The sequence below is a fragment of the Parasteatoda tepidariorum genome, chromosome 9 (genome assembly GCF_043381705.1).
Source record: "Parasteatoda tepidariorum isolate YZ-2023 chromosome 9, CAS_Ptep_4.0, whole genome shotgun sequence".
Lineage (NCBI taxonomy): Eukaryota > Metazoa > Arthropoda > Arachnida > Araneae > Theridiidae > Parasteatoda > Parasteatoda tepidariorum.
In genome coordinates this window covers 58,386,913-58,412,244 of record NC_092212.1, presented here as the reverse complement: position 1 = coordinate 58,412,244, position 25,332 = coordinate 58,386,913, and the positions used below count along the sequence as shown (strand labels likewise).

Below are 25,332 nucleotides of genomic sequence, written 5' to 3'. Positions count from 1 at the left end.
TAGATTCAGTGCTTGCTGTGGAATAGCACTTTGTGATTGTGAGAAGCGGTATTCTTTGTATGGATGCAAGTTTCTGATTCATTTTATTAGTATTTCTATACCAGACACTGGCGGCGTAGAGTATTATCTTCTCGCTGGCCTGGAGATATATCTTTTTGAGAATATATGGGCTTAACCCCCAGGTGGCTCTAGCGACCCTTTTTGACATTTGATTGAAGTTCGTGATTTTATCTTTAACCTCGTTGAGATGAGGAATCCATGTCAGCCCTGGGTCCAGTAACACACCAAGATATTTCAAACTGTTGACAATCTTCAGGTTTGTGGAGCTCTGATCCATTTTGATGCGCGGAGTTCGGGAAGTTTTCTTATTGTTTTTATTAAAGACAATAATTTTTGTTTTGTCCTGGCTAAATGTTAACTTGTGTGCTCTGGCCCAGGCTGACATTGCTGTGAGAACGTGGGTCGCTAGTTGATCAAATCTATATAATATGTTGTGTCTTAGAAGAATGAAGACGTCATCGGCAAAAACAATGATATTAAAATCTTGATAGTTAAAATCGGGGAAAGGACTAAAATCGATGAGAGAAGCGTGTTTAAAAATGGTGTTCACGTAAATTAGCCAAAGTATGGGTCCTAAAGATGAACCCTGAGGGACACCCAACTTTACATTGCGCTTATCAATAATGTTTCCCTCTTGATCCTCATAAATTACAGTCCTGTTATTCAAAAAGCTGAAAATTATACCTTTGATATTGTAAGGGATATTTAGTTGGTTTATAATAGTCTTGAGAATATCCCAATCAGCATGGTCGAATGCTCCCTTAATATCCAGGGCCACCCCTACTGTATGTTGCCCACTCTGTCTTGCCTGTTCGATGAAGTCTACTACATATTTCAAGGCATCTTCCGTTCCTCTTCCCGATCTGAAGCCATATTGGTGCTCATCCAATATATGATTACTTTCTAGGTGGTAGACCAATCTTTTAGTTATCATTTTATCAAGTATCTTGCCCCAGACCGGTAGGAGGGATATTGGTCTGTAGGCCTCGGGACTGCTTGGAGTTTTATTAGGTTTTGCAATAAGGGCGACCCTGGCCAATTTCCAGTTATCTGGGAAATACGACATTTCTAGGCATTTGTTGAACAAATCCAATAACCAAGCTTTATCTGTATAATAAATTTCTCTGAATATCTCGTTGGGTATCCCATCAGGGCCCGGTGCTTTCCCAGATCTAAGTCCTCCAATTACAGCGCAGAGCTCACCCTCAGTGAATGGAGGATCCAATGAATTGTTTAGTATGGGAGTGATTGCGGTCTCCGGAGAGTCCGGGAAATGATGACTCATGATTGCACCTATCGTGTCAACATAACTGGTAGTAAGCCTATTATTTTGATCATATACTGCACAATTTTGACTTTTTCCAATTTCAGTTCCCTTAATGATCNGAAAAACGCTCGATTGAAATTTATATATATATATAAATAAAACTTGTTTTACTTAATCTAATAATGTAAAGCTGCTTGTAAGGGCAAAAACTGCAATAATAAATTAGAAAATTGAAATTATTTTATCTTTATTAAATGTGTGGAGAGTTTGTGAAATGTAGACAACGCACTAAAAATAATTCAATGCAGGATGAACAGGATCATCTTGAACTATTTCTGAAGCATTTTAGAAGAAAAAACAGGTCGAACTTGAGAAAGTAAGCACTTAACTCTTAATTTATACATTATCACTCTTAATTTATACATTATAAAAACTTATTAATTTTCTTTCTTTTCCTTATAAGTTAAATAAAAAGTGAATAATAAAAATAAAAAATTTCTGCTTTTCTTTTGCTAGTTGAAAAATGCATAAGCTTAACAAATGTTCAAAGGAATTAGATTAAAATTTATCTTATTAGTTTAAAGTGAATTTGACATAGTATATAAATGTTTCATTGTTATCAGCAACTCATTTTTTGTTGTTTAAAATAAGATTTTCTGAAAAGATAAGTAGCTTGATTTAAAGTAAAAGTAGCAACTGTTCCATATAGCTGAAAATATACAAATTTTATTATCTTTATACGACGCTTTCTTTTAGTGCCAATCTCTGTTTAATTTTAATTTACTTTTGCAGTTTAAAAAACATATAGAGTTAAGTAAAATAAACGTAGGGTGTATACTTTTTTCGTTAGTAAGAAAAGATTTGTTAGACAACTATCAACATTTCAATTACAAACATTTGCTAACTTCTTTTCTTGTTAAATAAAAACTCGTGCTCTTGAATAAATATTTTTAAAGAACTTATTTTTAAGAAGAGTTGTTTCTAAGAAAATAATTAAGTCACCGAATTAAACAAATATTATTCAAAGCAAAGGTTTCGGAAAGAAAAGTTGACAGTATGCAAAATATTTAACTTGGAAAATATTTTTTTCTTCTTTCATTCAACATTTAATGAATTTTGCTCAACTATATAAGGAAAAAGTACTCGTAAAACTGCTGTTTCAACTTGTTCAGACCTGCTAAAGTAGTAATTTAGAATAAAAAAAAACATTTTTATCTTTTATTCAAGCGGAGGCGTTAACAAATACGAATTATATACAATGGTCATAAAAAATTTGTGTTGTTTTCTTGTCTTATCAAATGTTATAAAGTTACAGTCCTTTTTAAAGCATTTACATGATGTGTTTCGTTCCGATCAACTTATTATTATTATTATTATTTTTTCCGGCTTATAATACTTTCCATTTGGTAATGTTTTAGATTAATTATAATTAATCATTAAGTACTATGAGGATAGAAAGTTCGTTCTTATTTACATAACCCATTTTCCAATCCCTACGATAACTTTTTGATTTATGAACTGCTTTTAGCATTCATCGATTACAATGCTGGCGGGAAGTATCTCTCGCAGAGCTCGAAAAACCGCCCGTCCTCGGCGGTCAAAAATTCCCCGCGGACAACAAATTTCTCGAATCCAGCGTCCGCGCTGAAAGCCATTTTCCCGTTAATGTTCGTGATACATTTTCAATTTTTGTTATCTTACAAGAGTCTAGCGCCTCACTTCTAAAATGACCCTCTAGTCTCGAAATACAGCAACATACTGCGCATGGTGGAATTGATGTTTTCTCTGTCTGGGAGTACTGCAGCGGTTGAAAGGGGCTTTTCAGCAATGAAAAAACACATTACTTACTGGTCTTAAACAAGAAGCGTTAAACGCATTTGTGAACATCTGCCTAAATGGAAAACCACTTTCAGATTTCTGTGCAGAAACCTCTGTAAAACATTGGCTTGATTGTGGAACAGGCAAACGTCATATTTGATTCATTTAAAAAAACGCAGTACCATCGGATAAATTGACATGATAATTGACAGATAACTTAACCTTTATTATTTAAATTATTTCATCAAAGAAATAAATTATTTAATAATAGAAAAACTAGATTTTACTATTAGTAACCTAGTATTTATTTTATTACTGTATAATGTAATCCTAGTAACTACTAATTCATTGTGCAATTTATATAAATGTTTGTAATAAATAAGAGAAAATTATAGTTTCATTTATTTAGAAGCTACAGGTTAGTTTCAAAGGAGGACGGGTACATTATTGGACAAGCCGTCCTCGGGGACGGGTAAAATTTCTGAGTTTTTTCGAGCCCTGATCTCTCGTAATAGATCAATAAGTCGTAACTCTTTACCTTTAGAGCAAAAAGTAAGAATTTTTCAGAGTTTTTCTCTCCCTGTTGTGCAAATGCAGGTGAGTTTCCCCCAAAAAGGGAGTATGTTCAAATGCTTGAACAAGGAGCTCCTTTGTCTTACGGGTCGATTTCAAAATTACAATGCCACGAAATTGATCACTAAAAGCGTATAAATGTAAAATTACGCGCAATTCCGATATAAATTTGTCATGACAGTAATAAAATAAAGAAAAATTAAATTTTCATAGATTTATACACTTAGTTACCGATGCATTTAATGAACTGTTCAGTTGGAAAATCGTTTTCAAAATGCTCGTTTTTTAAACATAAGTTTTTTCAAATTGAAATGATTCCTTCAAAAGAATTTCAACACTGTCACAGAAATCGGACAATGGTGTTCCATTTACATATTTTTTTATGATGATTTAATTGAAAAAAAAGCTATTTTGGTTCCTTTTTATTGGCAAATGTCTTATAGTTAATCTTTACTAAAAAATTCTCTTAGATTATCTTAATTACATTTGTTCTAAAATATAAAATCCGAAAAGAGGAGATTGAAAAGCTTCCTTTTTCATTCATGTTCAAACATTTATCAAAAGTTGGTTTTGTAAATTAAACAAATTTCAATGATGAATAACTGTTTTTCGTAGATTTACATAACTGCAAATAAGTGCTAGAAAAATTATTGTTTGAAAATGAGCCATTGCTGTCCAAATAACACGTATGTCCTATCTTTGCATATCTAACCCTATTTCATAACTATAAGTTATTGAGATTCTAAACATAATATTTTATACGTATTTTGACATAAAGTGTTAAAAAAATAATGAAAAAAAAGGATGAAAACTTTGTTTAAGGAAAATTCTTGTCAAAGGATTAAGAAAATAATGTAATAAACATCACATACTTTCAATAAGAAATAAATATTTAAAAACGAAAAGTAAGAAAATGTATCAAAATATGCAATAAAATATTTAACTAAAAGTGTAAATTATTTTAATTAATTAAACTAATTAAATTTTGAAAAAATTAAAAATGTACATTTAATTAAAAATTACAAATTAACTGAAAAATTAAGTAAAATAAATGAAAAAAAAAATTACATAAAAACTCATTTTTTTGATTGACACTTTTCATTTCATTACTAATACCAGTGCAATGAACATTTATTAATGACTTAAAAATTATGGTACAACAAATTACTTAATCCATAAACTTTCCATAAATTAAATGGAAATTCAATCATAAATTTTAAATTTCATAACATAGCAAAATGTCAATGCATTATCTAAATAAAAATATGATCTATATAATATTGCTAAGCTACGGCACAATTTCAAGATAACAAATATAAAATAGTGATCCAAAATCCATCTGCAGTTCTCTATATCCTTCCCTAAACGTGACCTGTCAAAGGAAAAATGACAGTTTTCGGGATCGACCGTCCCTTAAAATCTTGTTTCTTTTCCCCTTTAGCCGAACATGACCATTTACGATCAACAATTCTTGTATTTTTTTTTTTAAAAAAAAAACATCTGGTGCTTTCCAAGACATATTTTCTTTGTAGCATATTTGAAGGAAACTTTTTAAAGTTAGATTATTGGAAAACAGTAAAAAGTTGCAATATTCTTTATCACTTTCGCCGAGAAGGATTTCTAAATTGATTAAAAACAAATGGCCTTACTGGTATTTCAAAGTCATTGTGGTTTGGAAACATGCTTCTTAAAAGATTCATTCAATGATATCGAGATTTATGATGTAAAATATAAATAAGTATAGTCAAAAATAGTTAAAAAGCTGGTTAAATAAAAACAGCTCTAAATTTCCGACATCTCATAGATTAAATTTTATTTTTTTAAAGTTTTGATTGAAAACGATGAGTTCTAAGAATTTTGCACTTTATAAAAACACAAAACATTTATTTACAATATAAATTTCCTGAAAATTATATAAATGGAAGTGAAATTCTTCTTTTGATTCTGTCTCTTTATCGAAAGATAAGATTATTGTAACGAAATGTTTCCATATTTGTTTTGCCTTTATATTATATACTTCAACTATAGCCCAGAAGTATTACCCTTTAACTATTTTAAACCACTTGTAGATGATATAATCATATATATCCAATTTTAATTTCTCCCGTCTTTAAAAATGAACATTTGTTTTAAAAATTTGTCTAAAAATTATTTATAACAATAATAATAACGTTTAAGTAATTAACACCTTCAACCAATTCAAAAATATTAAGTATTAAGTTGTAAGCCTTAGATAGTAACGAATTATTAGGCAAATATAAATATTAACTGAAACATATGAATATTACCGTTCCTAATATGATTTGCTCAGAAGCAGACAAAGAAATGGTTTTTAATAGGGAAGTGTCCGTAGCAGCGTATGACGACATTTTTGGGCAAATGATTTCTATGCAATTTTAATATAATATAAATATAAATATTAACTGAAGCATATAAATATTATCTTTCCTAATTTGAACTGCTCAGACGCAGACAAAGAAATGGTTTATAATATGGAATTGTCTAAAAATATCATTAAAACAATTGCAGCTTGGAGAAAGAAACCGATTGCAGATTTGAAATCAGCGACGTGGAGTCCAAGAAAAACCATCCAAGATTGGTTTCAAAATCTCATGCAACAGAAAAAAATGTCCCCTGGCGTTAACTAATCCTAAAATTTAAATATAAAGACTCAAAATCTTAATGCAAGTATGTTATTTCTTGATTATGTTATTCAAGTAATTTTTGTGGTTTCTATAAATATAATTTATTTAGCTAGATATGCCTTATGATTTAAGTCCATTTGTTCTTATTAAATTAGGACAGAGGTGTACAATAGAAGTGAAGTGGTTTATCATACCTAACCAAAATAAATAAGAACGAAAATGAAGAAACGCTCTTCCCGGTAGGGACATAAGTACAGTGGGGAAAAAAGAAGAAAAAAAAGGAACGATTTTGAATAATTTTTGAATTAAAGATCATATGAAATGTGATTTTTTGAAATCTTGCCAAGCGACTTTTTAAAATCTCGCCAAACTAGATTTCTGGAAGATATTTCGGGGAGATATATTGCAACCTTACAGAAAGTCTACTTCAATTACTTTAATTTTAAAAATATTTTAATGATTTAATTGTTTATTCATGAAAAAGCAACGTTGATTCATGTAATAATCACCAACTTGGCGAGATTTCAAAAAGTCGTCAAGGGGTGGGCTATTGTAGGATTTTACCAAAAATTCCTTTTAGCCTAAACATTTCGCTGTCTGAAGAAATTTCACTTTTATTTGTAAACAGGGAGTTTTGCAAGGACTGTCCTTAATGTCTTTTCGTATAACCTTTAATAAAGAAAGAGACAAGAAAGTACACATTTGGAACGCAAGACAAAAAGTAAACAATAGTATTCCAGAAAGGGGAAAAACACTCGATTGAAATTTACCCCATCACAGTTAAAAAAGAGAGCTGAAAGTTATACCAAAATCTGTTTAATTGCAGGGAAAACAAATGGAAAAGAAGATTACAATAAGCAACTTCAAGCCTCAATTTAAAATCAAACAGATCTAGGATATACATAGGAAAGCAGGGGTAGCATTTGTTATTATTAGTTAGGTATCACCATTTTATTTCAGGCATAAATATAATTTTTCTTTCATTTTTGGGTGAAATAATTATTTAGCTAAATTTCAGACATTGCCAGCCAGAAACTAAAAGTGCCCATATTTGTCTGAGTAATATTAAGCCTCAAAACATATAGCAGACGAGAATGAAAAAGAAAGAAAATAAAACTAAAATTTCCGAACTATCACTCCTTCACTATTTTCAATTATATTTGTTGAGCTTTTAAGGAGCATTTGCTTTGTGCTCTTTAAAATTTAAGTTGGCACTGATTTAAAATTCTATCTTTGACTTGTAGATTAAGCAAACAAGAAAGTAAGTTCTATTGAATTACACAACTATGTTGAATGTTACACTCAGAAGAAGCTTTCAACTTTAGCTTAATCAAATGAAAGATAAACTGAGTTGAAAATTTTATTTCTGGATGTTTTTCAAAAGAAAATGCAGCATTGCCTGGTACGTAATAAAATAACAGTTTTAAAAACTGCAATTGGAATAAAAAGTTTACATTTACTGCTTTGTTAAATTCCAAACTGTTTTAAAAAAATGTGAGAAGTGATTTTATCCAATTTCAGTTGGGAATTCATAAAAGCAAAACTAATTTGTAATCTTTAGAATCTTTAGATTATTGCGTAATCATAAATCAAATAGAATGAAATAGTATTTCGAACTGGAATCCAAGAACACTATTGGGATTTCACTAATCATAAAAATAATAATTCTCAAATCCTAATATCATTTTTTAGAGGTAATTTATTTGCTTAATCTATCTAATACTGATAATCGGGTGTGATAGCTTAATGATTTGAGGCACTGAGCTTTTATTGAGAAGGACTGAGGTTTACTCCTCAGTGGAGGTTTGAAGCCCATCACGCTTTAGATCAATGTGCACCAGCTTGCATGGAAAGTAAAGGCTGCTTGTGTGCAATGCCACAATCTTGCTCTTGGTCACAAAATTGCGGTGTCTTAGCCTTCCATGAATCCCCTTACAGTAAGAGATTACGGTATAAAGTGGCGGTACTTTGAGTGCATCGTTCATAAAATCCATTTAATTTTACCATTAAATATTATATACCGCCATTTTTAAAGCAATATTTATGTAATTAGAGTGATTGACTTCCAGCTTACTGTAAATATCTGTGTTGTAAATTTTACTGTAAATATTACAGTATATCAGATTATTTATTCCGTAACATGTTGTGGTAAAAATATATCGCACGGTAAAAAAAACCCGTCACCTTGAGTGCCGGTATTGATTTATTATTTTTTAAGTATGGCCCACAAGGGGCTGTTATGGGAACTAATGGATCAAGTATTGAGAGCAATTTGCCTGCCAGGAGTATATTTTGATGGAACTAAACCGCATTTGTGTTACATGGAGAGGAAAACCACACTGATGGCAAGGGAGCACTAACCCATGATCCGTTTACCGCTGAGGGTGTTTTAATATAGCGCTGTGGTCGGTGAGAGCTGGATGAATAATTACTATCGACCAGCCATCACTGGGATTATATCCCGCGTTATCTCATTGCTTTAATTTACTATTAACAGTTGTGATATTACTAAAGAGGTTAAGAGATTTTTTACTTTTACAAGGGGAGCAATTATTTTAAGCTTATAAAAAATATTAATTTCAGTAGTTCTTTTTCATTTCATTCCATTTTCTTGTTAATTTTTTCCCTCGTTTTTAACACCTTTTCCTTTCTTTTTAATCTTCATAACATTTTATAACATTTCATAACACCATTTCCTTCCATTTTTTTCTCAATTCAATTTAATTTTTTCTTACGTATGGTAAAATTTCCTGATAATTAAAACGAAAAAGATTACCAAGTCACAATATTAAAAAAATTCGTCTTCTTCTTTGTTAAAGTAGAATTATACTCTGCATGAATATTTTCCATGAAACGTTATAATACCAAATGTAAAATTTTTTAAAGAATTTTCAAAGTATAACTACAATAATTTATCACCAAATAAGTGTTAATAAATCATACTCTGTTAAAATTTTCCTCCTGAAACTATGGTAAAATAACCGTTAGCAGTCTGTCCATCTAATTAACCCTGGTAAGGAATATACTTCACGGTTTTGAAACCATTTACAACTAGCATGGTTAAAAAAACATGAACATAAATATAAGGTTTTTTAACCATTTACAACTAACATGGTTTCAAAACTGGGGAAATGATAATTAATTGGACTTCGGCGTTATATAATGTTAGGCAATTGGCATTGGTTTTGAATTGAGTTGTGTTAATAGTTCATCTGATGCTGCCATCTATGCGTAAATAAAAGATCTAACCCAGGGTTCTAATAATCCAGGGTCACAAATCGGAGAGGGCAGGACACTGGAAATTTTTCATGTGTTGAAGGGAATGGAAGAAATATTGGGGTGTCAACGCTGAGACTTGAAACCGGTTCTGTTGGTCGTGAGATTGACAGGATAGCACTCGCGGCTATACGTACCCATCTGCAAGGAACTAAGCGGCCTAGTTAATGCCTAGTGGGTTTATTTGTTTGCTTAACAGTATTAGGTGAAATAAGTTAATGAGGCGGTTTTTCTTGCAATTAATAGTTTGAGTACAATCTTATTTATGATTATATGACTGTTTTGTTTGAATTTGGTAAAATAACAATTAAATTAATTGTTATTTAAATATTTGTTCCGAGAAATTTCTAGCAGTGTATATGTTTTGAAAGTAATTGTGCGAAATTAAATTCCGCAAATTTTTCTATAGAGATTGTTTGTTAATTTTTTTTTCTTACTTAAACGTATGATTAAAAAGAAAGATATTTCAAGAAATTCAGTAGGTTTAAGGAAAAGATCTGAAAAGTCTGCTTCATCTAAAAGTTTCTACGATAGCTTTTTTTTTTTTAAGAAAATTTAGTATAAAATATTTTCATTTGGTCGTTTTAAGTGAAAAAGGAAGCAACAATTAAAGTCGAAGAAAAATTCATGAAAACGCTATGTTGTTTAACGTTTTTATGTTCTAGTTTATTATGCGAAATTTTAATGCAATTGAAATGTTTTATAGTAAATTTTAATTAAAATACTTGACGCCTATACAAAAAAATTGATAATAATATTTTTTTACAAAATGCACTATCTACCATAAAGTAATTGGATACCTGTGATAAAAGAGTTAAACAAAATTTATTCATACTCAATAGTTGGTAGAGCCCGCACTCTGCAACCCTTCTGGGCAACGCTTTCCACACGTATTTGGATGATGGTTAGTGTTATATTCTTCCACTCGACTTGGAGAAGACATGCAAGTTCTTTTATCGATTTTGGACGGTTGCTGCACACCTTACTTCGGCAATGCAACTCGTCCTAGAGGTTCTCAACAGGATTCTAGATTCTGGACAGGCCAGTCCATATTGTTCATCCCATTGTTCTAATAAAAATACATGGTGGACCTCGAAACATGACAGGTGCCATTGTCTTTCTAGAAGTGACAATGTTTATACCAGTAAAAGTGCAACAGCGTATGAAACACATCTGGAATAGTGGAGTAGAAATTGACTTAGAATTGGGATCAAGGGTACCAGTTCATACCAGGAGAAATATCCCCACACCATAATTCTACCTTCGCCTATCTTTACTGTAGGTACAATGCATTCTGGCTAAAAAAGTTCTCCAGACATGCGCCAAAATCAGACACTGCTTTTTGATTGATAGAGATTGGAGCTTAATTTGTCACTCTAGAGGACCTCAGCTGAGTAATGCTGTTGGATTTTGCAATCAAAGGCTAATGCGCTGAAGCACAACCATGAAAATCCAGCAAATATGCTTTCTTGCGGATAGTATTTATCAAAACAATATGCTTGTTGGAACTCCTGTTGCTCAAAATGTAGAGAAAACATGGAAAAAATTTACAGACCAATGAAAAAAGAGGAAAGTAAAAAAAAAAAAATAAATAAATAAAAATCGGCAGCTCACACCATTATATCCGTAAAAAAGTGTACTTTCTAATATTGTCTCAATATAGCCAAAGCATAATATAGCAATACAATAGTATGAGGAGCATTCAAAAAATTTTTTTGAAGCGAAATATGATAGAACAGGAAAAATATCACTTATTTTACATAAATATATAAATATTCATCAGCTCACATGATTATATCAGCAAAAGGAGGAGTGTTTTATAATATAGTATCAATCTAGCCAAAGCAAAATATATCAATACTATAGGGTAAGGAGAAATTGAAACGAAATAAAACACATTTAATAAAAAATACATCACGCGAAAAACAGAAAAAAAATGTAAAGAAAAAAACAGAACGAAACACAAAACGAAATTTATAAAGCGAGTAGTGAATTCAAATGAATGAATGAGAGAGATGGAGAGATTTTTTGCCTGTTTTGCACAGATGTTTAGCCACGAATTTACCCAAATTGGCTTTACAATTTATAAAAATTAAAATTAGCAACGAAGTTGTTAGTAAATTTATTAATAAAAACATGCAGTTAACTCGGAAATTTCATATAGAAATTAATTCCTTTTGTTGGGTATCCATTGCTTTTGATTAAACTTAGAAAGAGTTTGTATATATTTTTTTGGATAAATAAACATTACTACATATTCTTTTAATTCTATTAATTTAATTAAAAATGGTATTTAAATAGATGATTTTAGAAACATTAGAATTGCAAGTAATTAGTTTATTTACATTAAAAAAAAATTTTTTTTTCGTATAAAATAACAAAGCAAATATTTTCGTCCTTTCTATTACTCACATATCCAAAAAATTAAAATTAATATTATAATCACAATCACGAAGCAAGATTAGTTCCTCGGGGAAAATATTATTTATGTATATTTATTGAAATTATATAATCTTGAAAATTAAAGATAATTAAATCATCAATAAATCTAAAAACATATTTATTAAGAGTATAATTTTTTTTCGTAATGGTGTAAACATAAGTTAGATATGAGAGATAAAAAATTAGATCCTTGTGGTATTCCATCAATTTTAATAAAAACATATTTTATATTGTAAAGATAATTACTAAGAAGACAGAAATTAATTAGAATTACCCAATAATTAAAATTGCAATTACGGATAGTTTTAAAATCATAGTAATAACTCAAAAGAACATCTTTTATCTTTGAAAAAGGAATGCTATTGAAAAGATCCTGGAATTCAAAAGTCGCAATAGAATTAATTTTATTTTGTTTAATAAATTTTAAAATCTATTAATTATTAGTGATAATCCAAGAAAAACCTTCCTTAATAATATTGTTAATAATTTAATTTAAGTAGTTAGAGAAAAATGGGGAAATGGAGAAAACCTACGTCTGATTGTTCGAAATTTTATAGGAATTTTATGAAATTTTGGACTGATAATTAAGTAAGGAAATTATATACTGCTAATTTTAATTTTTAACCTCTTATGTATAGCTAACTTTTTTATAATGATAATATTATTCTTTAAATTACTACGCTTAAAATTGTTAAAAACTCCGTATTTAAAAGTACAACATAATTTTTTTTACCGTTGATTGCATAATTATTATTAGCTTTGTCTAGGACTACATCCCTGGACTACATCCATACAACAGGACTACATCCCTGTTATCATTGTTGTATTCAGCTTTAATAATTCAGTCGTAAGCCATAATAAGTTCTCAAAAGGTTTATTTAAAGATAGGCTGGTGGTTATAACAGTTCACATCCCCTATCCACAAGGGAGGGGGTGTGGACAAAACTCCCGATGGTTCCGGCAGATCCTTTATAGAACACATTATTCAGCAAGAGACATGCGAAAACCATTGCTCTCGCATTAAATACTTACAGATTTGGAGGTGAAAAGGCTCAGACAGTGCATAGTTTGCAACTCTACTCATCATCGATAATCATGTAATGCTTCCTAATATGGAAGTGAAAGAGGGACAAGATTCCAAAAATATCTCCTTCTTTGAAGTATAAATCTATTTATAATTCAATGGTATGTTTTCAGCCTTGAAGTCCTAAAATAGAATTTCTGCACCTATTCTTTACCAAAGACATTTTATGAAAACGAAAGAGTTTTAATTCTTTTATTAATACAAAAGTATTTATAATTTTTGTATTATATATATATATATATATATAACGAATATATATGATATATGAAAAAAAATATGTATATGAAAAAAAATTTATCATAAAATTTCATATGGGCCATCTTAATGTTTAGAGATGGAATATCGATAATTTTGAACTTACTCAAGCTTGAATTCATTATTCGTGAAAGTTTTTCAGAAAAAAGGAGTTACTGGCCGTTAAAATATTCATTTCACCCCATAACAAAAAAACATTAACTTCAATTCAATGACAAGGCAAACATGAAACTCCATTTCATATTTTGAAGTGCTTCAAGTATTCTATTTTTGAAAGAAATGATGTACAACTTCGTCTCTTAAAAAAAAAAAGCTAAAAATCTTGGTCTTTCTCGAAGAGTGCTTATTTCAACAAAATACACGAAATTGTTAATGGACTTTAAAATTACGCTCCAGGGCTGATTTTGTTATTGAACTTGGAAAGAACTCAGAAAGTTTTATGTGTTGTTCATGATATGGAGAACTTGAAAAGCTTTTAAACATTGTTTTCATCTGAATATTCGGTTCCCTTGCTAGCCAAAGTGTCACTTGCGTGTTAAAATGAAAGATAAACACCTTAGCTTTTAAAAGTTGCTCACATATTAAATGAATATTTACGGTGCATTTGTTTAGAAACAAATTTTTTGCTTGAAACCTATTATCATATTAATTGTATCTATTGTGTTTAATCTAAAATGCATTGCCTACTATTTTGAAAACATAACACACTCTATGGAATATTATAATATATATATAAATATATGTAATAAATAAGTAAATACAAGAAGACACGAAGAAAGTTAAGAAGACGATTGCGGATATAATCGTGTGGGCTGAAGAAAAGATTATATCTTTTTTCCCCTGTTTTATTTTTCCGGTTTTTTAAATAAAATTTTATCCTTTTTTTTTTTTTAAAATTTATGTATTATATAAACTGTTGTATGTTATTTTTTACTTATTATTCCCCCCCCCTTTTTTTTTCTTCACATGTCTATAATTTTTCTTTGTTTTATTCTTCATTTTGAACTCATATATATATATATATAGNACTAAGGTTGCGCATACAAGCGATATGGAATTCTCTTCCTCAAGCAGATATTCAACATCTGTTTGACTCCATGCATGCCACGTCGTATAGCAGCACTTATTGCAGCGCGTGGTGGCTGCACCAAATACTGAGGACGCTTAATTTGTTTCTTTTGTTTTGAAAATTTCATCATTTATTTGTATCAGTTTCTGCAAGTCGTTTCTGCATTAAATTTCATTTGATTCTGATGATTCTTTCATGGTGTTGCATTTTCTACAAACAGCAGTTTATATATATACATACATACATACATACTGAATACACATTACTGAAAACTACATCTGTTGTACATTATAGGATATTTTTCATAGATTAATTCAAATTATTCATGCATCATTTAATTATGAATACTCAAAATAAAACATAACTCTTGATATTATAATTTTTGTTGAGCTAATTACGAGTATTTAGATTAAATTTATTTTAATTTTTTTTAATTTCATTTTGTGAATAATATTATACACTTTACATTCATACATCATTAAAAATTGTATAATATTATGCATTATGTTTTCTATACATTGTTTAAATTTTATATTATTCATCACATTCTGTTCGCATAGAATGTTTTTTTTATGTTATTTTTTGTTGAATTAGTTTTAAGTATTTAGATTACGATTTAAAACATGATTTAAAAGCAATTATAATTAAAATAACTATCATTCAATTTAAAACGGCATTCATGATATGATCGTTAATACGTGTAGTCTACATATTACTAGTTTTTTGCAGTTTGCAAACAAAAAATTTTTTTTTGTTCCTTTCGAACTTTTAAATTTTAAGCTATTGTAATCACCTGATTTATCTGACATTTTAAGTTTATTCAGGTTTCATTCATTTCTTTTAAAAAAATAATTTAGTTCTTTGAAGGGATAATCGTTTTAAAAATGATCAATTTATAATTTTTGAAAGGAAATTTTAATTTCTTTTAAAATTGTTATTTCATTTGATTTTAGCTAATTCGTTCGGTGAGATTTAATTCACATAATTAGATTAAGTTAGAGACATTAAATCATAAAGTTATTATCCATTTCAAACATTTAAGGTGATTTTGAGGTACATTTGAGGCTATTTAGAGGTGTTAAGTCTGATTTGAGGTTCATCTGAAGAAGAATTTAAAAGCAATTTTAAGAAAATCTACCTCCTACAGTTTATAATGAAGGTGCAATGAAGTTGCTTTATTTGCACTTGAATTTGTTTTGAAGTTAATAAAAATCTATTAACTTAGGTTCTTTTTTGAAGGTCTACGGGCTATTTTTTTACATTTCAAGTAAATAAGTATAGTTGAGAGGCGAATAATTTTACCAAATTTAAAGTAAAAGTATCGCTGAGCTAAATATGAGGTTGTTTTTATGAAGTGCAAATAAAGTTGAATTTGAGATTCATTGGTGAGGTTATTTTTGGTGCAAAGCATAACGTCAATTTTCTACATCATTTTAAAGAATGTAATTTTAAAAGGCAAATTACAAAATTTCAACGAGTTTCAAAAAAGTTGTAGATTTAAAATTCAATATTACTTTATTAGTTTTTATTTCTATGATCAAATATAAAAAAAGTGCGTAAAGAGTCTGTTAATACAAAAAGCAAGCTCCAAAATTTGATTTTATGTGTTCTCATATTCATATGAGAAAAGCAAAAAAAAGATTGATTTTATGAAGTGCAAATAAAGTTGAATTTGAGGTTCACTGGTGAGGTTATTTTTGGTGCAAATAATAACGTCAATTTTCTACATCATTTTAAATAGTGTAATTTTTAAAGTCAAATTACAAAATTAGAACGAATTTCAAAAAAGCTGTAGATTTAAAATTCAATATTACTTAATTATTTTTATTTCTATGATCAAATACAAAAAAATGCGTAAAGAGTCTGTTAATACATAAAGCAAGCTCCAAAATTTGATTTTATGTGTTCTCATATACGTATGAGAAAAACAAAAGAAAAAAAGAAAAAAGAAAAAAGGAAAAGCGCATCTTTTTCCTCTTACCACTGCCACCATTTAATGGAATAATTTATGAAGTCAGCAATAGTGCAAAAATACTTACAAGACCTTAGTCTTAAACTTAATTCAGGCTATTTTAATACCACACCAAACGTAATGATAAATACATTTCCCTTTTGAGTAAGTTTCGTTCTTTGAGTACTGAATTTCATTAACAAAACAAATAACCCCGAAAAATTAATGACCATACTACTGTTCCTAAGAAGATAAAAAAAATTCTTGTTTCTGAACGTTTCGTTTCCATAAAAAAATCTTGTTCTTTAATTCAATTTTTTCCTATACCTCATTCATGACTTTTTAAACCGAAAAAAAGGAGGTTTGCCAGAGTTCCTGGATTTTCACCTTTTATCGCTAAAAGCCTTCTTAAAAGGATTTCGGGACTGAAAAGAATTGTAACAGTGAAAGCAGTTCACGCTTTTCTAAATTCATCTGAAACCTCTTTTTAACCCTACCTAGTCTCTAGAAACTTTAATAGAGAGTATAAACGATTGAGTTTAAGAAAAAATGATCCTAGTCCTTTAAAAAAAAATCTTTTATAAGGCTACGAAAATTAGATTTTCAAATTGTTAAAACCAATTGAAATAAGTTTCGACTATTGTATATAAATTATTTATTTTAAGATGGATACATTCTTATAATTTTCATTCTAAAATTACTGGAGAATAACCGGCAGCAATCTGTCCATCCAATTAACTGCAAAGTTAACGGTTAGGAACATTTCTTTACCTTTACAGGTTTGAAACAGTTCGGTGGTAAGGTTAAAAACCCGTAAATACAAAATTACACTGCTTTTTTTAACCATTTATCACTATTTATATACATTCTTATAATTTTCATTCTAAAATTCGGTAAAATTACCGGCAGCAATCTGTCCATCCAATTAACTGCAAAGTTTACGGTAAGGAACATTTCTTTACCTTTACAGGTCTCAAATAGTTTAGTGGTAAGGTTAAAAATCCGTAAATACAAAATTACACTGTTTTGTTTAACCATTTACCACTAACATGGTTTTAAAAATTTTAAGATAAAATGTTAAGAAAATGTTGTTAAGAAAATTCAGTGGTGCTGCTATCTGTGAGTATTCCAATTGTCTAGGGTAAAAAAATTGAAGAGTGGAGGACACTGGAAACTCTTTATGTATATATAAGATGTGGAATAATAGTTTAAATCATCCAAAATGGTTTTGTGTTAAGAAAATTCAGTGGTGCTGCTATCTGTGAGTATTCCAATTGTCTAGGGTAAAAAAATTGAGGAGTGGTGGACACTGGAAACTCTTTATGTATATATAAGATGTGGCATAATAGTTTAAACCATCCAAAGTGGTTTTGTGTTAAGAAAATTCAGTGGTGCTGCTATCTGTGAGTATTCCAATTGTCTAGGGTAAAAAAATTGAGGAGTGGAGGACACTGGAAACTCTTTATACTCGTAGGGGAAAGGAATGGATGTAATTTTGAAGTGTCAACGATGGGACTCGTACCCCTGGTTTGTCAGTTATGAGATTGACAGACTAGCTCCTTCTGCCAAAGTATGTACTCATCTGCAAGGAACTAAGTGGTCCCTTATGGTGTTCACCACATACGTATTACTATAGGATTATTATGCGTTCGCTATTGTGTCAGGAATCCAACGACAGAAAATAAAAGTTTAAATTCGCAATACTTATCACATGGCTTAGCTTCCAGCTTTCTAGAAACCTGCGCTTGATTTTCCTTGACTGTGAGTTTAGTTGGAGAGGATAAAATTCTGGTCGTTTATTTGTTAGGCAAAAAGAGCCAATTAAATGATTTTTCTCACAGTTAACCGTTTGAATACCATTCTAGTTTGGTTATTTTACATTTTTGTGGTTAAATATGATAGAATAACAAATAAACAGTTATTCAAAAATTTTTTTGGAACCATTTTTAACAGTGCTGAAATGTCTTTATTTTTTATTGGTTTGTGAGTATTTAAATAGGTGGGCTGCTTTGTAATGATTACTCATATGTATATATATATATATATATATATATACACAGTCCAGTCANTTTATATACAGAGAGAGAGAGAGTGAGAGAGAATAATGTATACATTAGTGTTTTCAATATAATATTTAAACGGAGAAAAAGCATACATTTAAATCTGACTAAGAAAGTCAGCATTGAAAACACCAAAACCTGTTTGATTGCTAAAGAGAGCAGAAGGAAGTTGAATGATGATTTTTTAGAAATAGCTACTCGTTTTGCCAACCAATTGAACCTTATACCCTCCACCGTCCTTAGTACTGATTTGAAGGATGTCCAAAGCATTTTATTGTTTCTTTCTCACTTCACTTCTAATTTGCTTTAAAATATATACTTTTTTTCTACTTTATCTTTGATACAGGATATGCGTAGCATGTTAAAGACGGTAATTACGCTACGCCATAAAGGTTGTATTGTAACTTGGACATATGTAAAAGACTTATAGATAAATTGCAGTCTATTTTCAAGGCTATTTTCAGGTTGATGTTATTTTCATAATTTTATTTCGAGAACATGAAACAGCTTTTTCCATCTATAGAGATTAGAAACGAAAACGAGAAATACGGTTGGTTTAATTTTGGCTCAAAACGGTACATTTTATTTTGGCTCAGATGAAACAGGTTTAAAATCACAGTGCACGTACTATATTAGACTGATCTTATATATTTTTTCGTGATTAAATTTATACTCACTGTGATTTTATTGCAGTATAAATTTTAGACTGCCATGCCATAGTATATCTTTAAAGTCCAGAACTAATCTGATGTTTGTTTTTACTTACGTGAAGTATGGGTTTATATTTCTTATCAATAAAGATACATACTAAGCAAGATCCCGTAATATAGTGATTTTGTGAAATAATATTTCAAATTGACATCAGAATGTGATTAGATCGACATTTCATATTGTTTAGCGAGTAAGTTTACACGAAATGATTATTTACATTATTCATATTATTTTTTGATAAAAGTATTTATAAGTTATTTAATTCCAGAAAATCAATACGTTTTATTTTTGAATAGGTTTTATGCAAACTATCTGTTCTCTATTTTTTTAATCAATTTTCTGATGAAATTCTTGAAATTTGTTTTTGCATAAAAGCATGATTCAACAGAATTTGTTTTATCTTGAAATGAAATACAAATGAAATATGTTTTGTCAACGTATTTTATTCTCTTTGAATGCTAGCATATGAGCCTTTTTTGTTCACTTTATCTGTTGATCTAAAATAAAATGCTTTTCCATCTTTTTTTCAGTTTTATTTTGTTCGAAATACATACAATTTTGCTTTAAATAACGTAGCTTATATTTTTCTGCTTTCTTAAAATAAAACTTAGTTTTGATTTTAAAAGGAGGAATGAAAGAAAAGTGGAATCGAGCGAATATTTTTTTTCTTTTCTAAGGAAATTGATTTTTTTTTCTATTTTAGAAAACACTATTTTCTACGAAATATTGAATTCTAAACAAAGTTTTTAAAAGTATTTTATAAAGAAAAGAAAGTTGAATGTACGTTTTAAAAAAGAAAACAAGAGACACTGATTTATATGAAATTCGATTTTAAAACTATTAAAAATTGAATTATCGAATGATTAAAAGTTTTAGCATTTATTTTTTGTGAGTATAAAATCCAAGCTATATTCTGAAATTTCTAAATATTCTCTAATGCTGGTTATACATTATAAATAAACAATTTTTATTTATTTATTTAAGTACTGAAATTGATTCTTCAGCATTTCGACAGCATTTTCATCTTTATTTCGCGACTTTATTTTAAAATGAAAAGGACATTTAAAAATAAATATTAATGTGAAGAAGAAATATTTTTGTTACTGCATTTGAAAAGCATTTTTTCTAAACTTACACTCTACAAAAATTCTGCGAAATTCGGAGTGTTTGCAGTAAATTTGCACAATTATTTCCCATATTTGTTAAAAAGGCCATAATTGTAACGAACTGTAGAAAAACTAGTAGTATCATTTATTTAATTTGCATAGCCAGCTCATTTCCTCAACACAAACCCTAAGTTACCATAATTGTAACAAGCTTCAGCAAACTTAACATAGTTGAGTGTTAATTTATAGCGTGCTTTTATGTAAAGCTTTCTAAAGAAATAAGGAAATAACAACCCTTCTTCTTGCTTTTTAAAGCATCTGACTAAATAATATGCATAGCGGAGGAAGGCTAGCATCCACAGCCATAATGTAAACCAATTCCTCAAAGTTTGGTGGGGTCCTTATGTATAAAGGAAAAAGCAACAATAAGGGACATAGCAGTGGAGGTTCTTGAGACGGGATTGCACTATTAATCCTTTCTAACTACCACAGGGGACGGGTTGGGGATGAAATTTTTTTCTCCCTATTTATTATTGGTTTGTTTTGCATTTTTATACTAAGACAGTACGGTGCTATGGATGGTTGTCCATGTAAAGCCAAGAACAGATGGCGCTAGTCATTAAAGTTTGTCGTAAGACTTCCGGGATACTACTTCTGATTGATTTTTAAGCCTATGTTTGGAAAAGCGTGCTATTTAATATTATTTAACTTGTAGTAACAGTAATATAACGTGCTCTTTCAATTTAACTTTCAACGAAACTGTAATATTTTATGTTGTTGTTGTTGTTACTTATCCTCTAATTGTCTGACGAGGTCAGACAAGATCCAGTAGTTTGTTGTTGACCCTTAAAAAGTCGATTACAAGAAGTGGAGAAGCATATAAGTCCTCCTTGGAAAGGCCCAAGCAGTCGAGGATATGTTCTGCTGAGGCCTGCTGGGCTTCACATTTAGAGCAGACTGCATAAGTCTTTCTTCCTTTAAAGTACGAGAGACTGTTCGTGTGTCCGCTTGCCAGTCTGGAAATAGCTGTTTGAGAAGCTCTATCACCTATATGAACAAGTGAAGAGCCCGGTTCCTTGGCCACATACCAATGATGAGAAAAGGGATCCTCCACTTTTTTGATAGATGGCTTTTGATTTTGGACTGATGCTCAGAAAAGGTAAGGGCTGAGGACGAAGATGCTAAATGACTACAGCCCTCCTTGGCCAAGCGATCCGCTTGCTCATTTCCAAAGATGTCAACGTGGGATGGTATCCACTGAAGATGAACGTCGTGGTGCTTTGAAATAAGTTGAAGTTTAAGAAGGATGGAGATGCTTGTTTTGTCTCCAACTTTAGTCCAGTTGTGTAGGTGTTGAAGGGAGCTGCGACTGTCCGACAGGATCCAAAGATCTCCAAAGTCACTCTCGTTGATTATAGCATCGATGCCCTGTTCAATTGCGATTAATTCACTTCGAAAGACTGAAGTGAAATCAGGATTACGGAGACAGATGGAGTAATTTTGCTCAGATTTTTCAATGAAGACGCCGATACCAGCTTGGTTTCCGAGTCCACTACCATCTGTGTAAATTTTTACGGCGTCACTGGGAATCTCGCCTAAAATTTCCAAAGCTAGCTGCCTAAGTTCAGCTGGTAATATTTTATAATTTATGGAAATGAGGTAAAAATAATCATAAACTTCAACAGTTAATTTCCCACTATAATCTTATAAATAATATAGACATAAAAAAATGTTTTGCTTTCAATCTATGTCTATAAAATAATTTCTGTCTCCTTTTACTTCTCTTTACAATTTCAATCCTATTCCAAAGTACTTTATACTAAAAAATAATTTTAAATTTAATATTTGATAGTTTATGGGAATGAAGTTTAAATTATCAGAAACTTCATCAGTTGATTGTTTACTATGAACTTATCAATAATATAGATTGAGCTTCATCAGCAATTATTTATGGCATAATGTGGCACGTAATGTATGTGTTCTAAAGGATTTCTTTTTAACTTGTTTAAATAAGGTGAATTTTTAACCACTTTATACAAATATTTTTAAATCTTGTTTTTAATTTGATTTATCTCCTCCAACGAAGCGAAATAAATGTAAAATTTTCCTTTTTTCTTACTTTTATAACATCGAGTCATATATATGTCTATTTTTATCATTGTTTTCCTTGGATATTCTGAGCTACTGCAGCAATTACTTAAGATATAGTGAGTTACATAATGAATGCGTTCTAAAGAAATTTTTTTAACTTGTTTAAATAAAGTAAATTCTTAACGACTTTATACAATTGTTGATGTTGATAAATCTTGTTTTTAATTTAATTTTCTTGTCTTCTAACAACTGGAAAAAAAATGTAAATTCATTTTTCTTTTTTTTAATCTTTCCTTTACAGCATCAAGTCACACATATGTCCATTTCTATCATCGCGTTCTTTGAATAATTTGTGCTGGCGCTGCAATTACTCAAGTCATAATAAGTCGCGTAATTTGAGTGTTCTAACGATGTTTTTATTAAATTTTTTATTTTTAACTTGCTTAAATAAAGTCAATCTATTCACTACTTCGCACAAATGTCAATAAATCTTGTTTTTAATTAATTTTTTTCTCTCCATTTAACAGCTTGAAAGAAATGTAAATTTATTTGTCGTTTTTTTTTTCTCTTAACAACATCGAGTCATGCATATGTTTATTTTTTATCATCATGTCCCTTGGATACTCTGAGCTACTGTAGCAATTACTCAAGACATGGCGAGTCACGTAACTTGTGCGCTCTAAGGGATTTTTTTTTAGTTTGATTAAATAAAGTCAACTTTATACCACTTTACACAAATGTCAATATAACTTGTTTTTAATTATTTTTTCATTTACCAACTAGAAAGCAATGTATATTTTTTGTCTTTTTCTCTCTTAACATCATCGAGTCATGCATTTGTTTATTTTTTGTCATCATGTCCTTTGGATACTCTGAGCTACAGCAGTAAATACTCAAGACATAGCGAGTCACATAATTTATGTGTTCTAAGAGATTTTTTTTAACTTGCTTGAACAAAGTCAAATTTTTAACCACTTTATACAAATGTTAATAAATCTTGCTTTTCATTTAATTTTTTTTATCCAACAAAGGGAAATAAATGTAAAAGTGTCTTTATTTTTGCCTTTAATCCATTGAGTGATACACTGGTTATCATAAATTAAGGAAAATTCACAAAAATCGCGATAACTCAAGAAATTACNGTGATATATATGTCTATTTTTATCATCGTGTTCTTTTACTTTGGGGTTAGTGCAGCAATTACTCAAGACGCGTAACAAATCACGTAATTTATTCGTTCTAAAGGAAGTTTCTTTTTAACTTACTTAAATAAAGTCAATTTGTAACCACCTTACACAAATTATGAATAATATGACACAAATATTTATGAATCTTGTTTCCATTTTAATTTTTTTCATCCAACAAAAAATTAAATAAATGTAAATTTATATGTCTTTTTTTTGTAATATGTGTGTTCTAAATGGTTATTCTTTTTAACTTGCTTAAAAGTCAATTTTTTAATCACTTTTTACAAATGTTAATAAATATTGTTTTCATTTTCATCTTTTTCATCAATCAAAATGGAATAAATGCGAAGTTGTCTTTCTTATCTTTCCTTTACAACATCGAATACCATATAAGTCTATTTTTATCATCGTGTTCTTTGGATATACTGAGCTACTCCAGCAATTACTCAAGACATATAACAAGTCACCACAACTATAACCTGGATAAATCGGTACTTTAAGAAGATTGTGTGCTCAATTCTTATTAAGGAAAGAATCATTAGGAAGTCTTCAGAGTTCCTGGTAGATACGAAAATAATCCTCTTATTCTTGTGCCGATTCTGTAAGGTTTTTTATTTCAACCTACCAGCTAGAGTTACATGAGACTTCCATTTTAATGAGTTACCGAGAAAGCCGGGGGAAATGTCTATTTTATATTCTAATTGACATGGTTGCAACGCATGTAACAGAATATATACGGAAGCAAAAAGTTTTCAAAATAAACTGTATGTTTAGAATGGATTTTTAATGAACTTGTTCAGCTTTTGTTTGAAGTATTTATGAAATATTTGCAAATTAATATTCAAAAATTATTTTAAAATATACACAATAAAGAAAACTTTAGGTTTAAATATGAATGTGCAGTTTTACCTTGCAGTCTACGTACGATTACTTACACAAGTATCCACAAAACATTCATTAATGAGTATTTTGTTTTATAACCATAGTTGTACCGTCTACCGGATTTTGAGTTTACGGCTACTGATGATCAACTCCGTAGCCTTGTAATTTTGAACCCAATCCTGAAGACAAGGGAATTCCTGTATCAAATATTGGGAGAAAATTGCTCTCGTAGAGGACTTTCTGATGGAACTAACCAGCATTTGCGTTACATGATGAGGAAAACTACAAAAATCACCAGTGGTTATCCTGATGCCAAGGGGACTCTAGTCCTCGAACCTAGTTCACCTCATTGGAAGGTGAGCGCTTTATCCCCTGTGCCTCCACGGCTCTCGTAAATGAATATCTAAAAAATATTTTACAAAGCATATAATAAAAAAAAAACTTTAAGTTTAATATATAATTACCCATTTTTGCGTGCAATCTGCGCACTCCTATCAACACAAGTACCTATTAAATATTTGTAAATCAATAACTAAAAAATATTTTTATACATATATACATACATATATGACTCCCAGTGGCTGAGTGGTAGCACTTCGAACTGTCGTGCGACAGTTCCTTCGTTCGATCCTCGGGTCGGGCAAGGTTGACTCAGCTTTTCATCCCATCAGTGGGTCGATAAAATGAGTATCAAGCATGTTTGCGAACGAAAACACTGGGGGTTCCGCGCTGCACTGACCACCCAACCCGAACATCTGTTCTTGTACCCCAGAGCCCAAAGGTCAGGAAAACTGAGATGGGCACAATATGCCCTCTAAGGACTGTCATGCCCATAAGTTTATATATATATATATA

General features: G+C 30.1%; 1 protein-coding gene across 1 annotated transcript in view; it reads right to left on the bottom strand.

Moving 5' to 3' along the window:
- Window positions 1-10,592: 10,592 nt before the first annotated feature.
- The window catches only part of LOC122269492 (uncharacterized), a 54,232-nt gene continuing 39,492 nt past the window's right edge, over window positions 10,593-25,332 (bottom strand). The window contains exons 2-3 of the mRNA XM_043042914.2: window positions 21,406-21,945; window positions 10,593-10,759 (exon numbers count right to left, since the gene is read on the bottom strand). Coding sequence (XP_042898848.2) covers window positions 10,593-10,759; window positions 21,406-21,945 — 707 coding nt within the window. The remainder of the gene's footprint in view (window positions 10,760-21,405; window positions 21,946-25,332) is intronic.